This window comes from Heterodontus francisci, chromosome 8 (genome assembly GCF_036365525.1).
Source record: "Heterodontus francisci isolate sHetFra1 chromosome 8, sHetFra1.hap1, whole genome shotgun sequence".
Taxonomy (NCBI): Eukaryota; Metazoa; Chordata; class Chondrichthyes; order Heterodontiformes; family Heterodontidae; genus Heterodontus; species Heterodontus francisci.
The window spans coordinates 57,934,550-57,958,748 of record NC_090378.1 but is presented as its reverse complement, the minus strand read 5'-3'; the positions used below and the strand labels follow the sequence as shown (position 1 = coordinate 57,958,748).

Here is a 24,199-nt window from a genome sequence, read left to right as displayed (position 1 = left end):
AAAGGGATAGAAATAGTAAATCAAAAATGGCAGTCCTAAAAAAACTGCTTTTCCAATAAGGATGATGTGACTTCTGGGGAAAAAGCTGAAAAAGGACAAAACTGGAAATGATAAATGACAAAAATATCAATGTACGAGAAATTAATGAGACTAAACATATTTTTGGAGTTAGAAAGAAAAACTACTACTGCCAGAAATCTCAAATTTAGTTCATTCTTGTAACTGAATCAGTGCTGAAATTTTGTCATTTTTTTTGTTGAAGATGCTACAAGCATATTTATTACCTAAACCTTAAAGAGTTAACTAAAGAAGCATAGAATACTCTGACCTTAATCCAATATAGATCATTCATAATGCAGTGGAAATTTTAAGTTGCTTGTAACTTTGACTGGTCAACAAGGTTATAATAACCATGGAGGGAAGACATTTCCTATAGATTGTGCATTTTTTAACCACAAAGTTTTTGATACAAAATAGCTATACATTTAAGTGCATGTTCCACATGAAATGGGATGAAATGTTTTACTGTAAGCAGACAATTTCCCTTGGGCCCAGAGAATGTGATTGACACCAGCTGTGTAACAGAGCATATTTTCTTTTTGTATTTGCCATCTGTATGATGAGAGTATTAGCTTACAAAAAACATACATTTACACAATATTTACAAATATTATTCCTCATTTAAATACTTTTCAAAAGATTTCTTCATTTTTTTCCTTTTAGTGTGTTTTAATGAGAAAATTATTTCAGAAACAAAACTCCCAATAGAAATTTGATGATTTTTATAGGGCTAACATAAATATATTATTTTGTGACAATGAAAAATAGAATTACAGCAGAATATCTAATTTTCTCAATTGTTCCATGTCAGGGCCTTGCAGTCAATAATGGGAAGTATAATAAGCAACTGTCACTGCCCAGAATTTGCTGGAGCAAGCACCTTGTGTGAGAATATATTCTCCCCTCTTCAGCTTGAAAATTCTTTGTACAGCAGTTTACTGGAAGTGCGGCTGAAAATGAGGCATTTAAGACCTTGGTGAACGACAGGACCAACAGTCTATCTTGTTAACCAATTAAATCTAGGATGGAAAAAGAAATAATAAGGACGGAGAAGGAAGGAGGGTGGATTAAAGTCAAATTAGTATGGAAAGAGAAAGAGGGAGAGATTAGACTGAGAGATAAAAAGAGACAGGAACGACAAGTAAGAAAAAAAACTTAAAATATAAGCTTTTAGAAACCTCGAGCAATTTTCTACCTGCAAGAATAAAACACCAAAGTTTCAATTGTTCCCTTTCTGGGCTGGTGGGATTGAGTGGCGTGCCAGGAACATTAAATCTTGTCAGAGATGAGAAATGATAAAGGGAAGAAGTCACTTGTGGGAGTGGTGTACAGGCTCCCTAACAGTAACCACACGATAGGATGGGGTGTAAAGCAAGAAATAATGGGAGCTTCTCAGAAAGGTATGGTGATAATCATAGAGTCATAGAGTTATACAGCACAGAAACTGGCCCTTCGGCCCATTGTGTCTGTGCCAGCCATCAAGCACCTAATTATTCTCATCCCATTTTCCAGCACTTGGCCCGTAGCCTTGTATGCTATTTACTCTACATATAGACTGGAAAAAATCAGATGGACGAAAGTAGCCTGGATGAGGAGTTCATAGAATGTTTTCGGGATAAGTTCTTAGAACAGCATGTTTTGGAGCCAACCAGAGAGCAGGCGAAACTTGACCTGGTAATGTGCAACGAGATAGGATTAATTAATGACCTCATAGTTAAGGCGCCCCTAGGTAGCAGCAATCATAATATGATTGAGTTTTTCATACAGTTTCAGGGAGAGAAGCGTGAGTCTAAGACTCATATTTTAAACTTAAATAAGGGTAATTGAGGGCATGAAAGCAGAGCTAGCTAAAGTTAACTGGCAAATTAGGTTGAGGGATAGGTCAATAGAGGTGCAGTGGCAGACATTTAAGGGGATATTTCAGAATGCACAGAATAGATACATTCCAAGGGGAGGACCCACCATCCGTGGTTAACAAAAAAAGTTAAAGATAATATCAAACTTAAAGAAAAAGCATATAATTGCGCAAAGATTGGCAGGTCAGAAGATTGGACAGAATATAAAAAACAGCAAAAAATGAGCAAAAGATTGATAAGGAGGGAAAATAGATGTTTGATAGTACAGAACTTGAGTATTGCTGAAAACAGACTTTTTGTTGAAGCTTTTCGTCTTGCACTCATCAGGCCAACTAGCAAGAATGCCAATGCAAGAGAAACAACAAATTTATACTGTTTGACTGGCAAGTGGACTCTGGTTGGGGTGTTGCCATGGAGAATACACCAGTTTATGGTGACTGACAGTTAAGTGCCAAGTTTTGTTTGAAATTTAAACCAGGCAGCTTGACTCTGGTCAAGACATTGCGTTGAGGAATGAATCAGCAAATGGCTGTCACTTATTTTGTTTAGCTGGAACAGGCACAATGTGTGTACATGTTCTTTCTGTCTGCAAAGAACAGGGCCCTGTCTATTGATATATGCAGCTTCCAGTTTGCGCAAATGTGGCACACTGCGAGCCCGACTGGCGGTCTTAAATTGGTTGGCAGCATAATTCTTAGCACACTGAGGATTATTTAGCAAACATTGTCCAATCGCGGAGTCACATCTAATGTTGGACACTGTGTTTTGAGTTTTGCAAACACGGGCTGGTTGGCCGTTGCGAACAGTGGAAGTCTGTTTGATACAATCCGCCAGTCTTTGGGACGTAAGGCCTATATACCTAGCATCACACTGGCATTGAACATTTGCGCTGCAGCACTATATCATGACTGTCTAGACCTGCCACCATTGCGTGAATCAATATTTATTGAACTTATGAACTCGGCAACTCACGCAGTTGAGTTCATGTATGCCCAAATAGATGGTATTGTCATGGGATCCCTTCTAGGCCCAGCTCTCGTAAATATCTTTGTTGGGTTCCATGCGAAACGTGTCTTTGAGAGAATGACGCCTAACCTCCTACCTCTTGAATATTTCTGATATGTATAAGTTTGCTATATTTGAATCCGAAGCTGCATGTAACAATTAACTTACACATCTTAATGGGCTCCATCATGCACTCTAATTCACCTTTGAAATGGAGCAGTCAAATGAGCTCCCTTTCCTTGAGGACTAGTTGAGAAATCTGCTAAGGGGTTTTCTACCACGGTCCACCGCAAGCCTACCTTCACTGGTCAATACATGCGTTGGAACTCTTGTAGTTCCATGTGCTATATGATTGGCCTTATCGGCAACCTCGTAAATAGGGCCCGAGCCATTTTCTCACCATGCAAGCTTGATGCCAAAATAGGGCGAATTAAAGGCAACCTGCATGACAATGGCTACCCTGATCAGATCATTTCTCATTGTATATCACGCAAACTTATGAACAGGCCTAAGACGGTCATTTTTGTCCCTGAAAAGTGCCAGTCTACCTCCGATTACCCTAGCAGGGTAATGTATCCCCAAAATTTGAGCAACAGGTGAAGCTAGCTGTTTCACGCTGTTACTATGCAGTAGCAACACATGTGGTGTTCGCCACTCGCAGGATGCTGCCATCAAGCCAAAAAGACTTTCTGCCTATCACACAAATAAGTAATGTGATATATGAATTTCAATGCCAGTGTGATGCTAGGTATATAGGCCTTACGCCTCAAAGACTTGCGGATCGTATCAAATAACATGTCCCTTCCGCTGTTCACAATAGGTAAGGTATAGGCTGTACCCAACCAGCCCGTGCTTGCAAAACTCAAAACACAGTGTCCAACATTAGGTGTGATTCTGCAATTGGACAACATTTGTTAAATAATCCTCAGTGTGCTAAGAATTACGATGCCAACCAATTTAAGATTGTCAGTCGGGCTTGCAGTGTGCCGCATTTGCGTGTACTGGAAGCTACGTATATTAATACATAGGGCCCTGTTCTTTGCAGACAGAAAGAACATGTACACACATTGCACCTGTTTCAGCTAAACAAAGTAAGTGACAGCCATTTGCTGGTTCATGCATCAGGGCAATGCCTTGACCAATCAAGTCAAGTTGCCTGGTGTAAATTTCAAACAAAGCTTGGCAGTTAACTGTCAGTCACCATTAACTGGTGCATTCTCCATTGCAATGCCTTGACCATTCAGTCCACTTGCCAGCCTTTCTTCATATAGTATAAATTTGTTGGTATTCTTGCCGAATGTCCTGATGAGTGCAAGCCAAAAAGCTTTGACAAACTGTCTCTATTTTCAGCAATACTCGAGGAGGGAAACATTCGAGTATGAGAGAAAGCTAGTTAGAAATAGAAAAACAGATAGTAAGAGTTTCTAGAGATATTTAAAAAAAAAATAAAAGAGTTAATAAAGTGAGCGTTGGTTCGATAGAAAGTGAGTCTGGGGAATTGATTAGGAAAAATAAGGAGATGGCAGATGAATTGAACTGGTATTTTGCATCGGTCTTCACCATAGAGGATACTGGGAACATCCCAGTAAATGGTTGTAAATCAGGAAAACGAAGTGAGGGAGGAACTCAAGAAAATCACTGAGCAAATAGTTGGAGCTGCGGGCTGGCAATTTCCCGGGTCCTGATGGACTTCATCCTAGGGCCCTAAAAGAAGTTGTTAATGAATAGTTGATGCGTTGCTTTTAATTTTCCAAAATTCCCTAGATTTGGAGAAGGTTCAATTCGATTGGAAAGTAGCAAATGTAACCCCTTTATTCAATAAGGGAGGGAGTTGGAAAGCAGGAAACTACAGGCCAGTTAACTTAACATCTGTCATAGTAAAAAATGTTAGAAACAATTATTAAAGATGTTATAGCAGGGCACTTAGAAAAATTCAAGGTAATCAGGCAGAGTTAACATGGTTTTGTGAAAGGGAAATCACGTTTAACCAATTTATTGGAATTCTTTGAAGAAGTAACATGTGCTGTGGATAAAAGGGAACTGGTGGATATGCTGTACTTAGATTTCCAGAAGGCATTTGATAAGGTGCCATATCAAAGGATATTGCGGAAAATAAAAGCTTATGGCGTGGGGGTAACATATTGGCACAGTTAGGAGATTGGCTAGCTAACAGGAAAAAGTGAGTAAGTAGGTATAAGTGGGTGATTTTCTGGTTGGCAAGATGTAACGAGTGGTATACCATAGGGATCAGTGCTGGGGCCTCAACTTTTTACAATTTATGTAAATGACTTGGATGAAGAGATTGAAGGTATGGTCGCTAAATTTGCTGATGACACAAAAATAGGTAGGAAAGTAAGTTGTGAAGAGCACATAAGGAGGCTACAGAGGGATATAGATAGGTTTTGTGAGTGGGCAAAGATCTGGCAAGTGCAGTATAATGTGGGAAAGTGTGTAATTGTCCATTTTGGCAGGAAGAATAGAAAAGAAGCAGATTATCTAAATGGTGAGAGATTGCAGAGCTCTGATATGCAGAGAGATCTGGGTGTCCTAGTGCATTATTCGCAAAAGGTTAGTATGCAGGTACAGAAAATAATTAGGAAAGCTACTAGAATGTTACCATTTATTGTGAGGGGAATTGAATACAAAAGTAGGGATGTTATGCTTCAGTTATATGGGGCATTGGTGAGACCACATCTGGAGTACTGTGTACAGTATTGGTCTCCTTATTTAAAGAAAGATGTAAATGCATTGAAAGCAGTTCAGAGAGCTTTACTAGACTAATAGCTGGAATGGGTGGGTTGTCTTACGAGGAAAGGTTGGACAGTCTAGGCTTGTATCCGTTGGAGTTCAGAAGAGTAAGAGACGACTTGATTGAAACATATAAGATCCTGAGGGGTCTTGACAGGGTGGATGTGTAAAGGATGTTTTCCTTGTGGGAGAATCTGGAAAATGTCACTGTTTAAAAATAAGGGTTTTCCCATTTAAGACAGAAATTATAATTTTTTTTCTCAGAGGGCTGAGAGTCTTTGGAACTCTCTTCCTCAAAAGGCGGCGGAAGCACAGTCTTTGAATATTGTTAAGGCACAGGTTGATAGATTCTTGATAAGCAAGGGGGTGAAAGGTTATCTGGGGTAGGAGGGAATGTGGAGTTGAGGTTACAGTCATATCAGCCATGATCTTGTTGAATGGCGGAGCAGGCTTGAGAAGCCAAGTGGCCCACTCCTGCTCCTTGTTTGTATGTACATTAAATGGATCCTTATGTTGTTAAGTATCAGCCCTAACTCTGTGGTGATATTGATTTGTTTTAAATGTGTAAATGCAGTAAATTCTTGAAACAGGTGGTAAGTTTGGCTTTGAGCTGCCATTTTCATGAGACTAATGTTGTTACTGGTGCAAATAATCCAGCTATTTGTGCAACTCAATCATGTGTCTCTTTCTTGCCACAAATTGCTGGGTTATTTACACACTAATAACAGCGTGTGCATTAAACTGGTCATTATTTTCCTAGCGAATTCTGGGCCAATGTGTTGACGTGTTAAATATATATTTTGAGGTCAATAGTTGAAGGGAAGATAATTGCAGCACCCATTGTAGACGGAATCTGCTTATGTATCTGAAAACTATCTTTTTGTGCTGAATGAAGAGGGAAATTACACTTCAGTAACTTTTGAACCCTTATTTTAAAAGCTAACAACATTTTGTGCTTTTAATGTAGAATTTGAAGTTTTCCTTTAGCAGCTTACTAAGATCATGTTGCACTTTCACCAGGAAAATTTGATATTAGAAATCACATCTATTACACCAAATATTAATTGTTTAGGTTTCCCATAATATTTCTTGGCTAAGAGAGCAAACAATTTTGACCTGGTAGCAGGTCTCTGGCAGTGCAACCCTAATTGGTTATCTGTATTCAAAAGTGTTGATTACCTGGTCCAGTTAATCCTCCCCTCTACTCAGTGCACCTGTGGAAGCACTTTGTCTTGGCCCCTAACTCATAACCTGGTTCACAGAAAGAATTCTGAATTAAATCATGAGCATGTGCCTCGCTCCTGCCACACTATGGAACGGCATGTTAGTTACATCAATGTCTGGTGTCACTGTAAAAGCATAATTTTTGTAACTTAAGTGTAATATTTTTAGAATCTAGAATCACAGAAGTTTGATTCTATAGACTTGGGTCTTTTATATCTAAAAATCAGTTTTTTAACTTTTGGAGATATTTTATGTTATTTGAGGTATGAACTGTTGTGGTCTCATCTAATTCCATTCATTAAGGCAGCTGGGCTGAGTTTGCTAATGTATTCTAGAGGAGTCCTCTTCATATTTGGATAAATAACACATCCATTAGAATGAAAGTCTGGCAATGAGACAAGACTTCAGGAACTTTGTGTTTGTCAAATGGGTAAGTGATGTGACAAACATCTTTTGCATCTGAATAGTTGTAAAATGAAGTCTTGGAAAGAGTGACTTTTCTACTTGCTTAGACAGTATGTGAAAGAACTTGGGGAAAACTCCAAACTCTGTTAAAGACTGCAAAAATACTTATCAATTAAACAAAGTGAAGTATTATTTCAGATCAATCATAGGTTACTTTAGTCAGTTCTTCCCACTGTCTGCCTTGGTTTGATGTGACTGTGACTGACTGATGAATGGAGTGCTTTACCACAAGCTGTCCTGGATACAAGATACTATATTCTGTGGGCTGCATGTTGTGGATAGAAGTTTGTACTGACACAATGCAGGGACTGGAAGATGGAATATAAAGAGAAAACTGTCTTCTCAGTATTGGATTTGAAATGTATCAGAAACCTTAAGTGTGCTTGTCTCAACAAAAAGGAATATTAGTTAAATTGTAAAATGGGCTACCCTGGCAATTATGCATTCCGTGCATTAAATTACCACCTAATGTGAAAATCTTACTGGTATATTCATTAGCAAAGTATAACTTGAGTTTGTGCAACTTTTGTTTGGAAAGAGCATTTTTAGCTGTGCTCCACTATCGTAGGAGTATTGATTCTTATAACACGCTTGCTGGTGATAGTAAAAGTAATTTGAAATGGCAAATTAAGTATCGCAGAAGAAAGGTATTGTGCAGCATGACAGTATATTGGCATAAGTGTGAATTATTTCTCATAGCACATTGGTGCCAATAAACTAAATTGCTGTAGTAACAATGCTAGTTGCCCTATTTTATTCAAACATTGTTCAACATTGACAAATAATTCTTGTCAAGTTTTGGAAGGTCAGCGTTTGCACGCAATCCTTTTTGATTATCAATTTGTAGAGCTTCCCTTTATAAGGAAATGCTTTATCATGGTTTACTTGTTCCTTTTTATTATAACTATGTGATGTGTTTTGGGGCCAGGGAGCTATAATTGATGCTGTTTCGAGTTCATCTCTAGCACTGTATTCTGCTACTCCACTCATATTCATTGATTGACAAGAAGTTACAATGACATTTCAAAATGCTTTTCCAGATTGGACCTTTCTCAAAAAGTTCTGTTTTGCAAAATGCTTGGATGTAAACTGATTGTAGGCCTTTAAAACTGTACAAGAAAAATGTTTTGCTATGCTTTGAGCAATTTGTTTCTGCTCATGAATAATACAAGCTGGAATGTACTATAATTGACGTACTTTTAGGACGAAGTTTGTGTACTGGTGCCTTGGTCAAAAGTTTATTTAAGATTTAAGTCACTTTTCTTGATTTTTGCCACATGTAATTTTGTCATGCAGCTTCTGCTCTTTGAACTATTCCCCAGTTTTCCAATGAGGAGGCATTTCAGCAGTAATGGTGAAATTAATTAAAGGTTGCCAAGTCATGCACTGCATGGTGTGGTGCAGATTTTCAATGTAAAAGCATTTGAGAGACCTGGATGCTGGACTGACATGATGTTGTTTGCATAAAATGATTTGTTGCAACTGCCTGAAAGTATAGGTTTAAAAGTTGCATGTGGACCAAAATGCTGCTGCAGAATAGGGAATATGCATGAATAAGCTGTCCTAAATATGTTCTATTGTGAATTTGATTGATTGTGATAATTCATAAAACTGTATTAGCTAACCTAGTTTTTGTGTGATATATGATTATTGAAAATTTTGATTTATATAGAGAGTGTCATTGATATATATGATTAATGTAGATTGTGATTTATTTAGGAAATTGTAATTGAAAGATGATTATTGTAGATCGTGTTTTATCTACAGAATTACAAGTTTCACCCAGTCCAATTATGCAATAATGGCTGTAAAGTCAATGAAGAGTTTTGTATTGAAAATGTTCAACATGCTGTATCCAGAGTGTTGAGATATCTGCAAGATATTGACCTGAAACACATTATGCCATAGAGTAACAGGACACTTGCAATCTCCAATCTCAGCTGTGCTACCCATAGAGAGGTTTAGAGCAGAGGGCATATGCTTTTGTAGGAAATTTGTCTGTACATTTACCACAGGCCACCATTGTGTTCCTTCTGATTTGTTTTAGAGCAGCAACAGCATAAGCCTGAGAGTAGATCTTCTGCCTACTTTTAGTTCGGATGGTGTGTGATGCAGGGATCTAGAAAATTCAAAATACATTTTTTTTCATTTAAGAGGTGTGACTCCGCTTATCTAGTAAACACTCATTTATATCTCAAATTCTAACATTTATCAAGTAACAGTCATAATATGATTGAGTTCAATGTAGTGTTTGAAAGTGAGAAATAGCTACCGAGATTCTCGATTTTGGTAAAGCAGACTTCAATAGATAAGACAGATACTGTCCACAGTAAACTGGGAAAATCTGTTAATGGGTAAAATGACAGAGATTCTCAGTGGGAGGTGTTGATCAAATAATTTCATGTGGTACAAGACTAGTTTGTATCCCTCATGGGCAAGAGTTCTCCTTTCCAAAAAAGACAGCCATTGACAATTAAAGAGTTAAGAGACAACATAAGAGTAAAAGAAAAAGCATAGAAGAATGCAGAAATTAGCACACATCCTGGCAGATGGGAAAGATACAAAGAGCAGAAAAGGCTGACAAAATGAATAGTAAGAGCTACAAGAAGGGAGTATGAAAAGAAACTTGCCAAGAAAATCAAAATCAGCACACAAAAGTTTTACACTAGGAAAAAGAGGGTGGTCAGAAGCAATGTGGACCCTTTGAAAACTGATAATGGTGATATCAATGAAAAAAATTGGTGAACATACTGTTGGGACCAAGGCGGGAGAAATGCACTTTTAATTCAGTCTCACTTCTCCAAGGGTCACAGCATATCAATGAATTTTCCCATCTACTGAAGAATAGCCAATTAGACCCTCTGTTTGTCCCCCAGAATAAAGCACACCAACCAGGTTTCTTTAAACAACAACATTAACTATTTATTAGAAAAAAAAAGTCTTAACCACTAATAAGATAAATCTATATATATGAAAAGCTCCTTACTTCCCTAGCCCTCATGCACACACACATACATTCAAAAAAAAGGTTAACCAGGAAAAATAGGTTTTGGTTTACAGCTGTTTCTTAGGAATAAAAAGGAATAATAAAAATAATTCTGTTCGTAACATTCTGGTAGGAAATTCTTCGGTTGGGTGAGATGTCCCAGAGTCGAATTGTCGAATGCCACTCGATGTCTCTCCAGGCGAGGTTGGTGGACAGTATGAGTAGGCGTTCAAGGCAATTCGATTACAGCAGGCATCAGATAGGTCTTTCAGCAGGGGAGTAGCAACAGGTCTGCTTAGGACTCAGCAGCAGCAGTACAGCAGGCTAAGCTTTCTTCAGGTTCTAGGATTTCCAAAAACACAGGAGGCAACAGGAACTACACTGGATGCAGGAACTCTTCAGAGACAGGTGGCAATAGGAATCTGACACCTTTCAAATACAGGATTTCTTTTCAAAAGATGCAAGTTTCCTTTACAGAGAGAGGTCTTTTTCTCTAGTCTCCAGACAGGTCAGGTCGAAGTTTCAAATGCATGCTCTTTGTCCAACTCACTGGTTTTTTAAAGGGTCCAAAGTGAAAGTAAACCTTCCTGAGCCGATCACTTGAAGAGACATAGTCTCTCCCCTGTCATTCCAAGTGTTGCTCTGAGGTGGTCAAAACCTTGGCTGGCTTCCTTGAAACTGGTACTTTCCTATTCTTGTATACAAAGTCAACATCCAAAATTTTCAGCTATTTGCAGGTGTCCATGTCCACCAAAAATCCTTTTTCCAGTTTTTTTAAAACACAGAATTCTAAGATTTTAGTACAAAAAATAAAACCTTTTGTAACAATACCAAATAATTTTGCATCACTATTTACAGTAGAGGAAGAGGTCAGTATGCCAGACATCCCAAGGAAACTATTATTGAGTCAGGGACTCAACAAAATGAACGTACGCAAGATTACGGTAATGGAGAAATTAATGGCACTAAAGAGTGACAAATACCCAGGAACAGATGGCTTTCATCCCAGGCTTTTAAAGGAAGTAGGCAAGAGCATGGTTCATGATTCGGGAACTGTTCGTTTGGAAAATTGTGCATGTTGTGCCACTATTTAAGAAAGGTGACAGAGGAAAACCAGAGAATTATAGACCAGTTAGCCTAACACCTGTTGTTGGGAAATTGATAGAGTCAATAATTAAAGATAGGGTGACTGAACACCTTGAATATTTTCTGCTGATCAGAGAGAGGCAGCATGGATTTTAAACAGTAGGACATACCTGACTAATTTGATTAAATATTTTGTAGAGGTGACTTAAGTAGTGGAGGCATTTGATAAAGTCCCTCATAAGAGACGATTGAAGCCCATGAAGTTGAAGGCAAATTATTGACCTGGTTTGGACATTGGCTGAGCAGAAAGAGACAGGGATAATGACAGGGATAGGTGGTATTGTAAACAGTGTAGATGGAAGTGTAAAATTACAAAGATATTGATAGGTTAGGTGAGTGTGCAAAACTGTGGAAAATGGATTTCAATGCAAGGAAATATGAGGTCATTCACTTTGGACCTAAAAAGGAGAGAACCAAGGTACTTTATTAATGATGAAATGCTAGTGACGGCTATATGGAGTTAAGTCGCAGATCAGGGCTTATGTAAAAGCAACTAATCCACTCCTGTACTCATTTTATGAATGTTATAGTTTTACACTGTAATAACTGTGAAAATCGAAAGGGCTAAATGGGCTGCTACTGTTCCTATATTCCTGTTCTCATGTAATCAGCTTCTTCTCACTTAGGCGACCACTGTTTAAAAGATAACTTTATTTTGGTAAGGACATACAGTTAACAGAATTGCAATCTGTCTTCCTAGTTTATGTGCATGACAACCTTTATTGTATATTAAATTTCACTGTTTTCCACTTGAGTTGTCTGGTTGAAGAATATGGCAGTAAAAATATGCAAAAAAGATCATTTGCAAGTATTCATGGCCTGTTAAACAATTTATTTATATTTGTGTAGAATACGCACATAATCTGTTTTCCTTATTTTTACAGCAGGGTATGTAGAAGTTTTACAGATTCTTAGTATATAAATCATCATCTTCTTCTTTGGCCTCCTTGTCTCGGGAGACAATGGGCAAGCGCCAGGTCAGTAGTTTGTGGAGCAGCGCCTGGAGTGGCTATAAAGGCCAATACTAGAGTGACAGACTCTTCCACAGGTGCTGCAGAAAAAATTGGTTGTCGGGGCTGTTACACAGTTGGCTCTTCCCTTGCGCTTCTAGTATATAAATACTGAAACATTATTAACTAGGAATTAAATCTGAATAAATTCAAATTCGTTAAAGTCACAAATTTCTTTAATGCAATCACAAATTGCTTTAGTCCAATATGTCCCCACTCACTAGGTCCAATTGAGAAATTAAATTATAACCTATTACTTCAGAAAACTTCATGCTGATCATTCTTGGAATCTTATCAGTTCTACACTGTATGTAAAACTCAAAAATATCTTTCTGGATTACTTACAAGAACTGTAACTTTCTTAACTTCTGTAGAAGGAAACATACATGTTTACACCAGATATCATGAACTGATTCCGGTGCATGTTATTTTGAATAAAATCTGAGGGAACATATTAATTTTTCTTTACTGTGTGACAGGATTTCTGTTGTGATTCATATGGAAAGGATTGTTCACAATTATTACAGTGTAAAATTATAATATTCATAATGAGAACAGGAGTGGATTAGTTGCTTTTACGTAAGCATGCTAGGCAGTGAACTAATAATGCTAAGCATACACATTAATTCATAAACAACTATGTTCTAAATTTAAACTGCCATCTTTTAGTAACACATTCACTGTGCGGCATAAACTGATAAAAACAGGAAAAGAAAATGTATAGAACATTTATTTAAAAAAACAAATCTCGCTTTAAGAAGATTTAATAGAAATATAGTACAAGGAGTAACATGCAATTAACAAAACCCTTTATCAACAATTAATATTTTGAGTAATTCAATGTACTTTTTTTTGCATAGAACTGCTGAATATTCCAAAATCCAATTCGCCAGAGTGCAAATGCTGCTTCTTCCGATGTGGGAAATTCCCAACTCCACCCCAGGAGCACAAATCAAAGCTTACTTTTTATTAACACTGTCTTGTATGGACACTTTTTTTCTTAATTTGTTTGGCGTGTTTCATGAAACACGCTACCAGAGAGCACAGTATTCTGTTAGTTCAAAGCTTCAACAGTACTGTACAATGTACTGCTGTATGTGTTGTGTTTAGCATGCTGCCTACCACATTGCTGTTGACTGGGGGAAAGACAGAGCTCCATATATGCAAGCTCAAATGCACATATGCATTCTATTCTGCCTTCTATTCTCTATTCTCTGACTGCTGGTCATATTACCAATAATGTATCTTTTCCATAGTGAAACCTGTAGAAAATGGCCTAACCATTTTTTCACCAAGAGCTGTTTTCAGTCTGACAGTCTCTTTTTTTCAAATGATAGTGAGTTACTTCTGCTTGTACTTAATACTTTAATACCTGTGTCTATATAACTTATGTTAAGGCTTTACCTGAAGGAACCATTTTCACACCTTCCAGTACCAGTATATTTAGGTTTGGAAACCTGGCTAACATTTTGTAGGTAATTTTCAGTTTCTTCATTTCCCATTTGCAATTTCACTTACTTTCCATCTGTGCAGTATACTAATTCATGGAAGAGTGTGTTAGACAGTTTGTTGCTATTCCTGTTCCTCCAGATTGTGGGCTGGTGACTGCCCCTTTAGCATTCCCCCTTCTTTCCTGAAGGAGTGTAGTTCCATGCAGGATTCTCCCTGATGGTATTGCTATGATTAGGAACTAATTGCATGTTGAACCATATCTTCTCATGCAATGACACTGTAATGGTATCGTGGCACAGAGCACCTTATGCTTGCTTAAATTTCTTTCAGGCATTTTATCTTGATCGGTAACTGTTATTTCATGTGTTATTGTTGGGCATTTGGTTAAGTTTCTTTTTCCATTTTCATCAAGTGCTGAGCTCTCATAACTTAACACTGGCTTTGTTGACAAATGTGGCATGCCTATGCAAATAAACCATCTGGAAAGTCCATGCTTTTCAAGTAATATTTGGGGATTGAAGACTTGTTATAGTGCATTGCAAAGAAAGCATGTGGGATTAATAAATGCTTTTAGCTATGTGAGGGCTTTTGTATATGTGCTGTTTGTCTTTGTCTAAGCTTGCTTTAGATCGTGTTGTCTAATCTACTTCTTATGGTCTCTGGCTCCCTCTGCAGGATCCTTTAGATCCCGCAAGCACTGTTATTGTTATTCGCTCTTTGGTGGTTGGTGGGGTTGCTGAATGTGATGGCAGGGTGCTACCCGGGGATCGGCTCGTCTTTGTCAATGACCACAACCTAGAGAATACTGCTTTGGGGGAAGCTGTTCAGGCTCTGAAAGACGCTCCGTCTGGCAAGGTCCGCCTTGGCATCTGCAAACCAGTGGTGGTAAGCACCAATAATCATAAAATACAAACACTTGACTACTTCACAGGTATAAAAGAATCTCTATTTCTATGAAACTCTGTTTGCAGGACAAAATAAATACCATTTATTTTACCATGAATATCCTTTTTGTTTAGCATTGAATGTAGTTCAAATAGAACTGAAATAATAATTTTGGCTTTTTTCTGTATATGTCAATAGACTACAGTATTTCAATAAACTTCCATTTGAAATATGTTCATTTTCAGTCTAATTTGGACTGATGGGGTTGATCATTTTAGAGTCAGATAACTTAATGATTACAGTTTCATATTTCTTTTGGGCCTCCTTATCTCGAGAGACAATGGATACGCGCCTGGAGGTGGTCAGTGGTTTCATATATAATAATATAATTGACTATGACTGTAATCAAAATTCCCAAAACAAGATAAAAACAGAAATATTAAGTTAGGTAGCTACCTCATCTCTTAAAAAGCCCAAATATTATATATTTCAGCACAGAACTTAATAAATTATTTTTTCTAAGATGCTTGGAATCTCTTGAAATTGTGACCACATTTACACAGCTTTAGTTGCAGAGTCTGTTAGTCATTGAAAGTTTCCTGCAGGGATGTATAAGCAACATTGAAATAGCCTTGTATTTTTAACAAATTGGTAACTGATAAATTAACATCAGGAAGTGTGCAGGTGACACAGGAGGTATAAGGGAAACACCTGCCAGGAGCATCACATGGAACTAAATTTGGGTTGACATATCTTTTCATATTCCCTAATGTTGCAACTAAGATGCTGCAGTAGATTTTTATAAGGCTTTGAACAACTGGAAGAATGGTATATCATAGATTTGTTAAACGACAGGGATACTGATCTATTATTGAATTAATATTTGATATTGGGTGCCATTGCTTCTGCCTTGGGTCTTGCAATGCCCAGAATCAAAACTGATAATTAGTCATTCATATTTAGTATTTGTATAAGTATGTCATTAGTCATACAGCTGTAATACAACATTTTGAAATGCATTTTTTGAGGATTATGAATGGGGTGCAGGGACAGAGACCTAGGTTCACATACACAAAGATTTGAAGGAGGCGTGCAAGTTGATTATGCTGTCCTTTTTTAAAAAAAGTACAAGCACTCTGCCCTTGGCTTTATAAATAGGTGCATTAAACAGAAAGGAAAGTTATGCTAAACTTTTATAAATCACTGGTTCGGCCTCAGCTAGGGTAGTGTCCAATTTTAGGGCACTACAACTAAGGAAAGATGTCAAGGCCTTGGCGTGGGTGCAGAGGAGATTTACCAGAATGATACCAGGGGTGAGAGAATAAAAACACAAAATGTTGGAAATACTCAACAGTTCTAGCAACATCTGTAGAGCGAGAAACAGACTTAATATTTCAGGTTAGTGACCCTTCTTCAGAGCTGGGAGTACTTAGACATGTAACCATTTTCAAGCCAGCCAGGGAAAGTGGGGAGGGGAGGAAACAACTAACAGGAAGGACTTTGTTAAGAGTGGAAGGAGTGAGAGAGAGATTAAATGAGAAAAGGGATGTCCCTTTTGTTTTGTTTTGGATGACAGCTGTTGGTGATTCTGCTTTCCCATTTACACCTCCTCCAGATGTATCTTTTGTTTTTTTTACTTGTTCCAATACTATCTCTTTTTGCCTTTCACTGTCATCCCTTTAATCTCTCCTGCTTTCCACCCTATCTTGGACCTTTCTGTTCGTTGTTTCCTCTCCTCACCACCCCGCCCACCCCACCCCGCAATTTCTCTGCCCTGCTTAAAACTATGCTACATCTCCAAGCACTCCCAGTTCTTACGAAGGGTCACTAACCTGAAACGTTAACTCTGTGTTTCTCTCTACAGATGTTGCCAGATCTGCTGAGTATCTCCAGCATTTTCTGTTTCTTTATTTCAGATTTCCACTGTTCACACTACTTTGCTCTTGTACCAGGGATGAAGGACTTCAGTTATGTGTAGAGACAGGAGAAGCTGTGATTTTTCTCTTTAGAGCAGGTTTATTATTGGGTGAAGGGGACATTTATTAGAGGTGTTCTAAGTTCCGAGGGGTTTTGATAGAATAGATAGAGAGAAGCTATTTCCCCTGGCAGGATGGTCAATAACCACAGGAAACAGATATAAGCGGCGAGTAACTCACCTCCTGACTCCTCAAAGCCTGTCCACCATCTACAAGGCACAAATTAGGAGTGTGATGGTATACTCTCAACTTGCCTGGATGGGTGCAGCTCCAACAACACTCAAGAAGCTCGACACCTTCCAGGACAAAGCAGCCCACTTGATTGGCACACCATCTACAAACAATCACTCCCTCCACTGTCGACGCACAGTGGCAGCAGTGTGTACCATCTACAAGATGCACTGCAGCAACGCACCAAGGCTCCTTAGACAGCACCTTCCAAACCCGCGATCTCTACCACGTCAAAGGACAAGAGCAGCAGATGCATGGGAACATTACCACCTGCAAGTTCCCCTCCAAGTCATACACCATCCTGACTTGGAACTACGTCACCGTTTCTTCACTGTCACTGGGTCAAAATCCTTGAACTCCCTTCCTAACAGCACTGTGGGTGTACCTACCCCACATGGACTGCAGCGGTTCAAGAAGGCAGCTCACCACCATCTTCTCAAGGGCAATTAGGGATGGGCAATAAATGCTGGCATGGCCAGTGATGCCCACATCCCATGAATGAATAAAAAAAAGATAAATATAAAAAAAAACTAGAAGGGTGATGAGATTTTTTTTGCACAGCTTGTTGTGATCTGAAATGCACTGCCTGAAAGATGGTGTGAAAGCAGATTCAGTAACGTTCAAAGGGGAATTGGATATGTACTAGAAAGGAGCATTTACAGGGCTATGGGGAAAGAGCTGGGAATTGGGACTACCTGTATAGCTTTTTCAAAGAGTGTGCACAGGCATGATGGGCTATATGTTTCTATGATTATCTTTCTGCTAAAAAATCAGTTGTAATACCTTAATATCATGCTGTGAACCATGCTGTCTTGTTCTGCAGTAGCTCACCCAATTCCTGTGTGACAGTGAGATAGGTTATTAAACATAGAGGCATCACAGCAAGCTAAACGTGTTCTCACTCAATCACTATACCTATGCACTCCAATAGGAGTCACTGCATAGCGATCAGCAGTATGAACCTGACTGAATTGTTTTGCCCTTTACTAGTTGAAGGTGAGGGGAATATTCCTATTAATACTTTGGTTGAAATCAACTAATTGTTTACAAAGTAGGGATTCAAACTGTGATCTTTGCAGCTGTGTTTGTCTCATGCCAAGCTGTGCATTTGTTCACAAAGTCAATGGAGAATCCTTTTTTTTAAAGAAAGTACAACAGAGGTTCTTAATCTTGTTATTAAGGCTCACGTACTCCACCCCCGCCGCTCCCTGATTTCTGTCCTGCAATTTGCTTATAGGTTAAATATCAGATTTAACCCATATGGATGACATTTAATGAAGTGTTATGAATGGCAACAAGATCTGAACTTCAAAATTGAGACGTTGGATTTTAGATTTCAGAAAAGTATTTCATTAATTTCTAAATGTATATTGTCAGCAGACTGTATGTATGAAAATCATGGATCCTCACCTGTATGCTTAGGTGTTGACCACAGCAAAGTGACAAGTTGAAGCTTTTGTGAGGAGGTGCACAGCTCATTATAAATATCACTTGGTTAGATTGTTGTTTTCACTGTATTTGCTAACATCCTTAATTAAGGTGGAGATAAGGTAGTAAAAACTTGCACTTAATTTACAAAACTAGTATTTTCTTCTCAGACTGAAGCAAATGAAAATGACAATTCATACTTCACTGGCTCAAGTGCTACCACAGAGAGTATAAAATATGACTCAGAAATATTGAATTTAGCCTATTCCTCAAACCTGCCAGTACCCCATGTAAGTGCTTCTATGTTAGGATTTCAAAATCGATGTTAAATTACTTTAATAACATATATGTTTATCCTCATTCACTGTAAATTTATCTGCACATTTTTTCGCAAGAAACATTGCCTTGGACGAGACAGTGGTGAATGCCACTCAGTAGAATTAACAGACCTTTTGAAGTACTGATCTATTGATGTGTATGCAAGGGCTTGGGGGGTAAGTGTGGGTGGTGGGAGTAATGACTGTTTTGGAATAATTTTCATTTGGTATCTTGCTAATTATATGAACTGCTGTCTGAGGTGTGACAAGGACCCAAAAAAAGTCAAACTTGGTACAATTTTTGGATTAATTACAATTTAAAATTTCATTAAGAGGAGAAAGTTTGGCTTTACTTATAAGTCACCAGGATTGCATGGGTTGCATCCGATGTTACTGAGGGAAGTAAGGCTGGAAATTGTGGAGACACTGGTCATAATCTTCCAAACCTTCTTGGATATGGGGTGGAGCCAGAGAACTTGAGAACTGCAAATGTTACACCCTTGTTCAAAAAACCGTATAAGAAAAACCCAGCAACTACAGGCCAGTCAGTTTAACTTCAGTGGTGGAAAAGCTATTAGAAACAATAATCCGGGATAAAATTAACAGTCACTTAGACAAGTGTGGATTAATTAACAAAAGCCAGCACAGATTTGTTACAGATAAATCGGGTTTAGCTAACTTGCTTGAGTTTTTTTGATGAGGGCAATATGGTTGATGTGGTGTGAATGGGCTTCCAAAAGGCGTTTGATAAAGTGCCACATAATAGGCTTGTCAGCTAAGTTGAAGACCATGGAATAAAAGGGACAGTGGCAATGTGGATATGAAGTTGGCTGAGTGACCAGAAACTGAGGGTAGTGGTGAATGATTGTTTTTCAGACTGGAGTAAGCCATAATGGTGCACCTCAGGGTTCAGTACTAGGACCACTGGTTTTCTTGATATTTATTAATGACCTATATTTGGGTGCACAGGATATCATTTCAAAAGTTGCAGATGACATAAAACTGAAAGTATTATGAATGGTGAGGTGGGTAGTGATAGACTTTAAGAGGATGTCGACAGGCTGGTGGAATGGGCGGATTCACGTGGCAGGTGAAATTTAATGCAAAGAAATGTGAAGTCATACATTTTGATAGGAAGAATGAGGAGGGGCAATATATATATTTTTATTCTTTCTCTTTCATGGGATGTGGGCGTCGCTGGCACCCAGCATTTGCTGTCCATCATTTGTTGCCCTAAAGGACATTAGTGAAGACATTATGAATTAAAAGGTACAATTCTAAAGGAAGTACAGGAAGAGAGAGAGATGCATAAATCATTGGAAGGTGGCAGGGCAGGTTGACAAAGTGGTTAAAAGGTGTATGGGATCTTGGGCTTTATAAGTAGAGGCATGGAGTACAAAAACAAGGAAGTTATGATGAACCTTTATAAAACACTGATTTGACTGCTACTGGAGTATTCTATTCAATTCTGGGCATTAGACCTTAGGAAGGACGTGTAGATTTTAGAAAGGGTGCAGAAAAGATTTGAGAATGGTTCCAGAGATGAGGGATTTCTGTTACCTGGATAGATTGGAGAAGCTGGGTTTGTTCTCAGAGAAAAGAAGATTTGAGAGAAGTGTTCAAAATCATGAAGGTTCTAGACAGAGTAGATAGGGTAAAAGTGTTCCCAATGGTGGAAAGGTCAAGGACCAGAGGACACTCCTATAAGGTGAATGGCAGAAGAACCAACAGTGTCATGTGAAAAAACATTTTTACACAGCGAGTGAGTAGGATCTAGAATGTACTGCCTGAAAGTGTGGTGGAGGCAGATTCAGAAGCAAATTGGATAAGCACCTGAAGAGAAAATAATTGCAGGACTACAGGGAAAGGGCGGGGGAGTGAGACTAGCAGAGAGCCAGCATGGACACAACAGGCTGAATGACCGCCTCCCATGCTATAACCATTCTATGAATCTATAATTAGAACTTTCTGTAGAATAGAAACCAAATAATTGAAAAAAGTGCTTTCTATACTATGAATGTTTCTGAAACATTCATATCAATTCAAATATGTTGCAATGAATTATGTAAATCAAAATAATTGATTGTGGGGAAGTGTGTTTTAAAATAAACATCAAACAGAAAATGCTGGAAATCGGTCAGGCAGCATATGTGAAGAAAAATGACAAAGTATGTTTTGAGTGTAACCCTTCGTCAGAACTGAAAGATAAGCAAGCACTATTCAGGTCAGATCAATTATGACATAAGCATACTCCAGAGCATCAATATAACGTATGGCATTGGAAGCGTGAATGAGAACGGGCAGAGACTGCTTGAGTTGTGTACCTATCATAACCTCTGCATCACCAACTCGTTCTTTCACACTAAACCCTGTCACCAGGTTTCATGGAGGCACCCAAGATCACGTCGTTGGCACCAGCTAGACCTCATCGTCACAAGGCGAGCCTCCTTAAACAGTGTTCAAACCACACGCAGCTTCCACAGTGTGGACTGCGACACCGACCACTCCCTGGTGTGCAGCAAGGTCAGACTCAGACCAAAGAAGTTGCATCATTCCAAGCAGAAGGGCCACCCGCGCATCAACACAAGCAGAATTTCTCATCCACAGCTGTTAGAAAAATTTCTAAATTCACTTGTAACAGCCCTTCAAAACACTCCCACAGGGAATGCTGAGACCAAGTGGGCCCACATCAGAGATGGCATCTATGAGTCAGCTTTGACCACCTACGGCAAACGTGCGAGGAGAAATGCAGACTGATTTCAATCTCACTTTGAAGAGCTAGAACCTGTCATAGCCGCTAAGCGCACTGCACTGTTGAACTACACGAAAGCCCCCAGCGAGTTAACATCCGTAGCACTTAAAGCAGCCAGAAGCACTGCACAAAGAACAGCCAGGCGCTGCGCAAATGACTACTGGAAACACCTATGCAGTCATATTCAGCTGGCCTCAGACACCGGAAACATCAGAGGAATGTATGATGGCATTAAGAGAGCTTTTGGGCCAACCATCAAGAAGATCGCCCCCCTCAAATCTAAATCAGGGGACATAATCACTGACCAACGCAAACAAATGGACCGCTGGGTTGAGCACTCCCTAGAACTGTACTCCAGGGAGCATGTTGTCACTGAGACTGCCCTCAACGCAGCCCAGCCTCTACCAGTCATGGATGAGCTGGACATACAGCCAACAAAATCAGAACTCAGTGATGCCATTGATTCTCTAGCCAGCGGAAAAGCCCCTGGGAGGGACAGCATTATCCCTGAAATAATCAAGAGTGCCAAGCCTGCTATACTCTCAGCACTACATGAACTGCTATGCCTGTGCTGGGACGAGGGAGCAGTACCTCAGGACATGCGCGATGCCAATATTATCACCCTCTATAAAAACAAAGATGACCGCGGTGACTGCAACAACTACCGTGGAATCTCCCTGCTCAGCATAGTGGGGAAAGTCTTTGCTCGAGTCGCTCTAAACAGGCTCCAGAAGCTGGCCGAGCGCGTCTACCCTGGGGCACAGTGTGGCTTCCGTGCAGATAGATTGACCGTTGACATGCTTTTCTCCCTTCATCAAATACAGGAGAAATACCGCGAACAACAGATGCCCCTCTACATTGCTTTCATTGACCTCACCAAAGCCTTTGACCTCGTCAGCAGACGTGGTCTCTTCAGTCTATTAGAAAAGATTGGATGTCCACCAAAGCTACTAAGTATCATCACCTCATTCCATGACAATATGAAAGGCACAATTCAACATGGCGGCACCTCATCAGACCCCTTTCCTATCCTGAGTGGCGTAAAACAGGGCTGTGTTCTCGCACCCACACTTTTTGGGATTTTCTTCTCCCTGCTGCTTTCACATGCGTTCAAATCCTCTGAAGAAGCAGTTTTCCTCCACACAAGATCTGGGGGCAGGTTGTTCAACCTTGCCCGTCTAAGAGCGAAGTCCAAAGTACGGAAAGTCCTCATCAGGGAACTCCTTTTTGCTGATGATGCTGCTTTAACATCTCACACTGAAGAGTGCCTGCAGAGTCTCATCGACAGGTTTGCGGCTGCCTGCAATGAATTTGGCCTAACCATCAGCCTCAAGAAAACGAACATCATGGGGCAGGACGTCAGAAAATGCTCCATCCATCAATATTGGCGACCACGCTCCGGAAGTGGTTCAAGAGTTCACCTACCTAGGCTCAACTATCACCAGTAACCTGTCTCTTGATGCAGAAATCAACAAGCGCATGGGAAAGGCTTCCACTGCTATGTCCAGACTGGCCAAGAGAGTGTGGGAAAATGGCGCACTGACACGGAACACAAAGGTCCGAGTGTATCAAGCCTGTGTCCTCAGTACCTTGCTCTATGGCAGCGAGGCCTGGACAACGTATGTCAGCCAAGAGCGACGTCTCAATTCATTCCATCTTCGCTGCCTCCAGAGAATACTTAGCATCAGGTGGCAGGACCGTATCTCCAACACAGAAGTCCTCGAGGCGGCGAACATCCCCAGCTTCTCCACACTACTGAGTCAGCGGCGCTTGAGATGACTTGGCCATGTGAGCCGCATGGAAGATGGCAGGATCCCCAAAGATACATTGTACAGCGAGCTCGCCACTGGTATCAGACCCACCGGCCGTCCATGTCTCCGCTTCAAAGACGTCTGCAAATGTGACATGAAGCCCTGTGACATTGATCACAAGTCGTGGGAGTCAGTTGCCAGCGTTCGCCAGAGCTGGCAGGCAGTCATTAAGGCGGGGCTAAAGTGTGGCGTGTTGGAGAGGCTTAGCAGTTGGCAGGAAAAAAGACAAAAGCGCAAGGGGAGAGTCAACTGTGTAACAGCCCCGACAATCAAATTTTTCTGCAGCACCTGTGGAACAGCCTGTCACTCTAGAATTGGCCTTTATAGCCACTCCAGGCGCTGCTCCACAAACCACTGACCACCTCCAGGTGCTTACCCATTGTCTCTCGAGATAAGGAGGCCAAAGAATATTCCAGAGCATCAATATAACGTATTGTCTCTTGAAGGCTTATTCCGAGTTAACTTGGTGTTCTCTGTTTTGAAGCTTCTGTTTATATCTGCTTTTCCTGTTGAAAAGCTTTTATAAAATGCAGTACTTGCTTGAACAAATATAGTTCAGTGCTTTAATAAAGTATAAACTAGTAGTACTTGCAACAAATAGATTTTTTCAGAGTGCCCATTTATCATTAGAATTGACATGGATTTCTTAACTACACCAAGCTGTTTTAACGTTTAGAGCTCAGGAGAAAATATGGCACAGCATATGAAAATAGATTGCAGAATTGCACTTAGAATTCAAATCCATCATATTTTTCCTTATCAAACTTTATTTCAACTAAAATAGTTTTTGATATTCAAAATTATTGTGAAGAGGTCAGTGACAGATTTTCTATGCTAATGCCTAAGT

At 39.6% G+C, this 24,199-nt stretch overlaps 1 protein-coding gene across 8 annotated transcripts in view; it reads left to right on the top strand.

Moving 5' to 3' along the window:
• The window catches only part of patj (PATJ crumbs cell polarity complex component), a 472,630-nt gene that overhangs the window by 137,730 nt on the left and 310,701 nt on the right, over nucleotides 1-24,199 (top strand). For 5 of the 8 annotated variants that reach the window (XM_068037182.1, XM_068037186.1, XM_068037183.1 and 2 more), the window contains 2 exons: nucleotides 14,628-14,837; nucleotides 18,643-18,762. The exons of 1 other annotated variant lie outside the window; for it this stretch is intronic. In XM_068037182.1, the coding sequence (XP_067893283.1) occupies nucleotides 14,628-14,837; nucleotides 18,643-18,762 (330 nt within the window). The remainder of the gene's footprint in view (nucleotides 1-14,627; nucleotides 14,838-18,642; nucleotides 18,763-24,199) is intronic. 2 more of the 8 variants (XM_068037185.1, XM_068037184.1) reach the window with 2 other exon arrangements.